This window comes from Grammomys surdaster, unplaced genomic scaffold (genome assembly GCF_004785775.1).
Source record: "Grammomys surdaster isolate TR1022 unplaced genomic scaffold, NIH_TR_1.0 126391, whole genome shotgun sequence".
NCBI classification, from domain to species: domain Eukaryota; kingdom Metazoa; phylum Chordata; class Mammalia; order Rodentia; family Muridae; genus Grammomys; species Grammomys surdaster.
The window spans coordinates 15085006-15093388 of record NW_021621185.1 but is presented as its reverse complement, the minus strand read 5'-3'; the positions used below and the strand labels follow the sequence as shown (position 1 = coordinate 15093388).

General features: G+C 43.8%; 1 protein-coding gene across 2 annotated transcripts in view; it reads left to right on the top strand.

Annotated features, from left to right (window-relative positions):
• Positions 1-766: 766 nt before the first annotated feature.
• The window catches only part of Fam151b (family with sequence similarity 151 member B), a 31528-nt gene continuing 23911 nt past the window's right edge, over positions 767-8383 (top strand). For both annotated transcript variants that reach the window (XM_028760146.1, XM_028760147.1), the window contains exons 1-2: positions 767-873; positions 5762-5887. In XM_028760146.1, the coding sequence (XP_028615979.1) occupies positions 849-873; positions 5762-5887 (151 nt within the window). In that variant the 5' untranslated portion in view covers positions 767-848. The remainder of the gene's footprint in view (positions 874-5761; positions 5888-8383) is intronic.

Genomic DNA, 8383 nt, shown 5'->3' with positions numbered 1-8383 from the left:
TCTTGTGCTGGTTTTAACTCCCTTAATAGCTTCGTCACTTGACCTAACGTCCTTGTGACTAGGTGAAACCTTTGGACTATGTTAACTTAGCACACCACCAGCCTAAAACCTAAGAACCGTCGGGTAGCAACTGAAACTTGCCCTCACTTTGCTGTAAACTGAATACCTGATATTTCCACCAAAGTATTTGAAAAATCCCATGATATATACCTTTCTTAAACAGCGAAGACTCCACTAAACTATGCAATGTTTGGGGCAGCTGATTTGGTGTTCTAGGACGATTATCACTCATACTTGATTCAGTAATAAACTCTTGAGGTGAGAGGTGTGTGACCTATGATTTTTATAAAGAAGTAAGTTTAAATGTGAAGATACAAGTAGAAAACGAAAAGACCATAAAGCAATAGGGCTATAGTGTTTTCTGGCTGGGCTGGAGGAAATCCAGAAGACTATGGAGTCCTGGTTAAGGTTAAAATAATTGCCACACAAGTCAGAGTGATTTAAAATCTTACTCTCTGAAGGGCGGGGCGAGAACCACTTCCGTTGGTGCTGTCACGTAATGTATTCTCGCTTTGCAGCCCGCAGTACCCTAGAAGGAGTGGCTCAGCAACAGAACTGAACCTCTGCATTGTGGGCAACTTGCCCCGCAGTCCTCTCCCCCAACCCACCCCGCTCTTTCCAGCATCCCCGCTTCTCTCCCTTCAGGCCCTGCAGTTGCAGTGCGCATGCGCGCCTCTTACATCACCGGTGCAGAGGTTCCGGTCAGGTCATCTGGCTTCCGCCACGGACACAACCCCCTGTTCGCCAACCCTGTGCACCTGCGCAGACCGCGGCGTCTGTCTGTCACCATGGCAGCATGTGCTGGGGGCCCGGGTAAGTGTGGAGGGTTCAGCGGGCGCCACCTACTCCTTTCCCTGTTCTGTTATTGGAGTTGTAAATGCCAGTGTCTGCGGGTGTGGAGTGTTCAAGTGGTGGCTGATTTTACAGAGGCCGGAGTCAGTATCTCCGTGTGACAAAGATAGGAATAATTGAGGGTAAATCGATTGCTTAAATACAAAATGAAAATTCATTTTTGATATTAAAAGCTCAAAATGGTTCAGTAAGGTCTATACTCCTTCCCAATCACCAACCCATTTTTCTCTCAGGCTTCTGCTGCACGTTCGTGGGCGGATCCTTCCAGAAAGGTCGTACATATATACCACACATATTACCTTTTTTTTTTTAACCTTCCACTTTTTAAAAAAAGATTTTATTTATTTTATTTATATGAGTACACTATAGCTGTCTTCAGATACACCACAAGAGGGCATCAGATCCCATTACAGATGGTTGTGAGCCACCATGTGGTTGCTGGGCAATTGAACTCAGGACCTCTGGAAGAGTAGTCAGTGCCCTTAACCGATGGGCCATCTCTTCAGCCCCCTACCGTCTGCTTTTTAACACACACAAACATACACATTAAATATATATATATTGCAGTTAACCCTTGGAAGATTTTAAACAATGTATTTTGGTCAATTCATCTTTGCCTCTGCCCCAGATCTGACCAAACCTCTCTCCAACGTCATGGGTCTTTTTGTTTGTTCTTATATTTATCAAACTCCAAAGAGGGAATAGAGTGAGCTGTTTCAAGGTTGGGGGCCTCCCTCTGGTTCTGTTCTGTGGGTTTTAAGAAAGTTTCCTTAAATGTTTATGGTGCATATTTATGGGATGAGGTGAGACTTTTCCCCTCCCAACCCATAGTGGACCAATTCAATATCAATTTCTTCGGTATTTCTTCCAATGAGGCCCACAAAAAAGGGAGAGGTAGGTGTCAGAATCACGATGGAGGGCCTGGAGAGAGCTCATTCGCAAAGCAGAGTTTCATCCACACAGCACATGTGAAAGCCAGGGACCCTGATCCAGGAGGGCAGCTGGGGGAGATGGGAGCAGGTGGAGCCATGGAAGTAGATAGCAAGTCACTCAAGAGTTGTCTTCTTGATAAGCTCCAGGTCAGAAGCCTCCCTTTCTCAAAACACAAGGCGAAGGCTCCCAAAGGATGACATCTGTGATTGCCCTCTGGTCTCTACACGCACACACACACACACACACACACACACACACAGGCGTGCCACACTGTAACGTAATGGCACTGGCTCTTTGGAGGATGCACACCCCTCCTTGGTGCACAAGTATAGAGAAAAGCCCTGGTACTTAAGGACATCTAACTAGGAAAGGGGTATTCTGACAGGAGACACAGCCACCACCCTGAAGCTGTTTTCAGTTCCCTTGTCTGAATCAGATCTCAGAGGGCTGAGAGCTCTGTGATAGCAGGCCTGCCTTTCTCCAGGAGGTGTGGGTGACAGTGGCCTTGCCTGCCTTTCTGGCCCCTTTGGCTCACAAGGTCTCTTCCTGCACCTCTCAAGCCGGAAATAATTGGTTGAGTTCTTCTCACTACATCACCTCGACTTTTACTGGCCTTTCTCCCTGTAGACTTATAAGGACCTTGTTATTAAAATTTATACACTCATATAAATGTCCTCCTATTTCTGATTAGCAACCCTAAATTCCATTTGGAATTAAAATATCTTGTGTCCTCACTTTCATGGACTCTAAAAAAGAAAACACAAGTTGACAAAGATGCTGCAGGCGTCTGACTAGCAGGCTTCCTGGCTTGCTGTGTAGCGTATGCACAGGTCCTCATTACCCCTCCTGCTACAGGAACACCGGTGCGCTAATGCTCTCCCCACGCGAAATTCTACTACCTCAATAGCTGCCTTATTCATTTTAAGTGCCACAGAATGGACCCTATATATGTTGACAAACATTAAAGTTTCACTCTTCTGCATTATGTCTCTTGAATGGAATGTCTTCTCCCAAATGAGCTTATCTATGTATGGAATAAATCCATAGAACTAGAGTTTCTGAATCAAAGGACAGATATTCTTTGTGGTGGTTTGAACGAGGTTGGCCCCCATAGGCGTCTATGTTCCAGTGCTTGGTCTGTAGTTGGTGGAACAGTTTTGGGAAGGATTGAGAGGCCTGGCCTTATTGCAGGAGGAGTGTCATTGGGAGCAAGCTTTGAAGTTTCAAAAGCCCCATGACAGGCCCAACTCCCTGCTTTGCCTTCAACTTTAAAGAAGATATAAGTCCTGTAGGTATGTTGAATGTATTTTGAATTAGGATATTTTAACCCAACAATTAGCTTACCTGGACATAACTCCATTATGACTCACTAAGTATACAGAACAGCAGTATACCTAAGAAAAATGTATTTGGCGTGCTTACAAGTCCTGCATTGTTGTGCCTTATTACTATTTTGCAAGATGCCTTTGTAAAACCTCTGAGTGCAATGTAAAGACAGTGGCAAGGTGCAATGGCAAAACCTAATGTGCACTGTTTATGAATGCTGAGGTTTGTTTTGGCAACCATCCAGGAAAGAAGGACCAATTTTCTAAGTCATTTGGTCTCTGTCTGTCTGTCCCTTCTTACATTATTTTAGGCAGGATCTTACGTCCTGCTGTCTCGGCTAGTTTTGAACTTATACTCTTCCTACCCTGAGCTGCTGAGATATGTGATTCAAGTGTCCAAACCATTATGTTTTTTATCATGAACGTATACTATGATTTGATTGTTTTTCCTCCTTGGTATTTGTCACTACTAAGAATTAATGTGCTGAATTGAATATTTAAATACAGCCATGAATACTTTTGCATATCTGAACAGGGCCCTGTGCTGGGAACAGGCACTGCTGGGGGCAGCGTTCAGCCAACTCTCCTTCCTTTATGGAGAGTGCTTGTTCAAGATGTCAGACATTATCTTTCGAGTCTCTATCTCCTGACTAAAGGAGTGGTTTATAGTTTGGTATGTAAACTAGCAACATGCTGAGGCTGGGAAGATTGCTCAGTGGTTACAGCCACTTCCAGAGGACCTGGGTTTAGTTCCCAGCACCCATTTGGTAGCTCACAGCTGTCCATGACTCCAGTTCTAGAATCCAGTGCTGAATTCTGTTTTCTGCAGACAATAGGCACAGACATGGTGGACAAAACACCCAGACATAGGAAATAAATAAATCTTAAGAATAATGCCATCTTTATGAGAGATACATACACTTGGATTGAAATGAACTGAGGTAGTTCAAAATGAAAGAAGCACTATTTTATGACCAAAGAGTAATTATCCTGTTATATATGTGTTTGCTTTCATGTAAGTCTATGCTTCACAGGCATGGAGGCTAAAAGAGGTAGTTGATTCCCTGGAACTGGACTTAACAGAAGGTTGTGAGCATTCATGGTGGTGCTGGGAATCAAGCCTGGGTCCTCTGAAAGAGCAGTCAGTGCCGTTAACCACAGAGCCATCTCAAAAAATCCCTACTTTTCCTAATATTTTCTTGGCAATGTGCAATAGCATTTTTTTTAGGCTTTTTAACTGTTTCCAGGCAGATATAAGCCAACAGTTGGCAGAGGGCAGAATATTTTGCACACAAGGAAGTTAGGCGCAGGACTGAATAACAGGACTTAGAGAAACCTGGTATGCCGTAAGCAACTGGTGAATGTATGCATTACTTGTATCTGTGTGTGCCAGCTGAGCCTGTGACTGCTGCCCTGAATTCAAGTGCTCAACCACCCAGAGAGTCATGGTCTGAAGGCAGATACACCATGGAGGAGAGGGAACTGCCCAGAGAGTCATGGTCTGAAGGCAGATACACTGTGGAGGAGAGGGAACTGCCCAGAGAGTCATGGTCTGAAGGCAGATACACCGTGGAGGAGAGGGAACCGCCCTCAATGAACTCATACTGCTGCGGCTCTATACAGAGGAACCTCGGTTCTTGGAGGACATAATGTAGAATTTCTGCTCTTGAGTGTCTAATTCTTAGCAATTCTCTACTCCCCTACATGGTTTGTCCTCTCTGATCTCCAGACCACACTATATGACTACTAATTATAGCATGATGTATGATTATATGTACACATCACACTACATGTTCTGTTTCTTAGCTCTATTTTCTCTAGCTCAATTGCTTGGTTTTTCTCCTTCATTGTATCTTTTACTCATTTATATAAAAAAATTTTTTTAACCCTATAATCCAGCATTTACCCCTCTGGGCATGTACCCATGGGAAGAAAACCATTACCTTGTAAATGAATGTCTATGAACATTCATAATTAGCCAAGGCATAGAAGTCACCCAAGACTACAATGACAGACTAATGGATAGAGAAAATGTGGTATGTGTTATCAGTAGAATAGTATTCCACTCTGACAAAGCCGTTGCTAGAAGCTACACATATGAGCCTAGGAAATATCATTGTGCCAGCCACAGAAAGAAAATATTGCATGATCTCATTACTTGTAGAGCTTGAAAATTTTCGACTCTATAGAAGTAGAGATAGCAGCATTGGCTATTCACAGGAGAGAGGAGGAGGTATTGGTCAAAGGATACAGAGCAGATGCGTGGGATGAATGAGCCTAGGAAATCTAGAAGTAGAGTGTCCATGAAGGCGAGGGGTAATGAAAATGTTTATAAAACTTATGCTAATGAGATTTTAGCTGCTCTTCATCCATACACCTGCGCGCGCGTGCGCGCACACACACACACACACACACACACACACACTCACCCCAAACCTTAAAAATGGTTATCTATGAGATGGTGGGTATGTTTATTTACCTCAGGATAGAAACTATTTCTTGCCATTGTATCTCACAGCATCATGTTATCTACCTTAAAAATATACCCCATCAAAACCAATATTCTTTTCACGTAAATATTGTTATTTTAGGATCCTGGAGTGAAAATATACTGAAATATTTTCTGAGGAACAGCCAGATCATGGCAGAAGATGGCGCTGAGATTCTCTGGTACCATGCAGCCAACCACAAGTCTCAGATGAGCGAGGCGCTGAAGAGTAAGTGGCTTCTACAAAAAATTATTTTCTTATTTTATTTCATTTTATTTTATTTTTAAAACACTCTTTGATATGTAATCCAGGCGGGCCTCAAACTTGTGATCCTCCTGCCTCAGCCTTCCAAGTGCTGGGATTCTAGACATGAGCTACTATACCTGACTACTTCAATTTTCTTTGGGTAATGTATTAACTGAGTACATTTTTTGAAATCCCAGGAAAATGTCTTGAGCTGTGCTTTGGCTGGATTGGGAGCCAGCCTGCTGGAGTCAGTAGAGCAGGGAGTGTGCAGTTCCCCTGGAGGGTGCCAGCAGCTGTGTGGATGCTCTCGCTAGCGCTTGGCTCTGGAAACAGACTGTGTTCCAAAATTTGGACCAGGGATGATTGCTGCAGTTAGAAATTATCAGGCTCATTTCACTCTCAACTAAGCTGAGCCATTTGTCCTAGTGTCAGGGTGATACGAGTAATAGTCTGACACTCGTCGGCTAAACCGCTGCTTTATTTCTCAGGATCCGTGTGAGGGATGGGACCTATTTTTTGGAGTCTTCAAACCATCTTAGTGACCTGAAAGCCCTGTACAAGCATGCGCCACCACTGCCTGGCCAGTTTTAATTTTTTAATTTTTATTTTATGTGTATGAGTGTTTTGTTTGCATGTATATCTATGCACCGTGAGTGTGCCTGATGCCCAGATGCCAGAACAGAGCATTGAATTCTTTGGGATTGGAGTTATGGGCAATTGTGAGCTGCCATGTGAGTGCTGGGAATTGAACTATAGGGATGATTGAACTCTATCTTTTGCCTCAGCCTCCCAAGCAATGGGAATTACAGAGCTACATTCCAGGCCAGGCCTGGCCAGCCTACCACAAAGCCTGTGGCATCAATCGGATTGCCATTTCTTAAAGAAAAACGCCTGTTCCTGACCCCAGGATTGAACACTGTCCCCCACGCCCAATGCATTTCCTTGCCTTGCCTCGCTTCTGCTATTCCTTTTAGTGGGTATGGTCCTGAGGTTGCTGTTTTCTCACACGGATCTCTGCTGCATCGTTTTATACACAAAGGAGTGCATTTTATCCACTCATCAGTTCATAAGCCTTTGAGTTGGTGCCATTTTTGGTTATTACTTCACTGTCTGCCCTGTGAACTGGCATGTAGGCGGCCAGCAGTGCATGTGGTAAAAAGAAGTCAGCAGACGTGAACAGACAAGGAGAGATTTTATTGAAATGCACTGAAGAAAAGCAGTGAGTGAATTTCTGGAGATACTATGGCACCCCTGAGAGGAAGGGGCAAAGTCCTCTTTGCAAGAGTCAGGGGGCGCAGTTTCACTGTGGAAAGCCTGAACCGGCTTGAACCTGCCTTAGGCTCTCATTCCTTTGCTCGCAATATAAAAGAGCTAAAGGCTCTAAAACCCTGCGTATAAATGTTGATGTGCAAAGACAACAGCTCTCCAGAAAAGCCACATCCCCACACTGACCATCAGGTCATGAGCACTTGTAGCTCATGTTGTTAAAGGGTAAACTTTACTGGGTAAGTTGTTTTTCTCAAGGCTGACCATTTGTGGAAGCTTCCATGGGTTAGCTTCCATGGTAAGAGGTTAAGGTCCAGATGTCTGTGTTACTAGGAGCCTGGCGCCATCTTCAGACAAACCAGAAGAGAGCATTGGATCCCATTGCAGATGGCTGGGAGCTACCATGTGGTTGCTGGGACTTGAACTCAGGACCTCTGGAAGAGCAGTCAGTGCTTGTAATTAGTAAGTCATCTCTCCAGCTTGATCTCTGTTCATTTTGATTCAAGCACATGTTTGATCTCCCATAAACATGTGGGCTTTGGCTGGAGAGAGGGCTGGCTGCTCTTTCAGAGGTCCTGAGCTCAGTTTCCAGCAACCGCATAGTGACTCACAACCATCTGTAATGAGATCTGGTGCTGCCTTCTGCATGCATGCATGCACATATGCAGGCAGAACACTGTTAGATATATATGCTTTATTTTTTAAGATTTACTTAATACTTTTCCGAGTCTTGAGTGTTTTGTCTGCTTTCTGCATGTACATATGTCCACAATGTGCAACCATTGAGCTATCTCTGTAGCCCCAGCTTGTGGGTTTATTATGTACCAAATTATAAACTACTCCTTTAGCCAAAAGCCACAAATCCAGGTTGCCTTGTGATAGTCTTCACTCTGGGTTGGTTGGTCTGCAGGTTTGGTTACTGCAGGTTTGGTTACTGTGAGCAAGCACTCTTAGTATTCTAAACTCTCTTCACATAGTTACGTGGAGAGCTATCTCTCTGAGGTTTCATAAAGAGTCTTGCAGCTGCCCTATTGGCACTGAGACTATATTCTATTGTACTTTTATTTGAAAGTTTGTCTTCTCTATATAGTATAATTACCAATAGATTTATATGGAAGATGAGATATCTAGGGAAGTTTGGGGGTCTAAATTGGAAATATTCCTTAGTATGCTACTAAAAGGCCCAATAGCTAATTGTTCACCTTTCCCCAC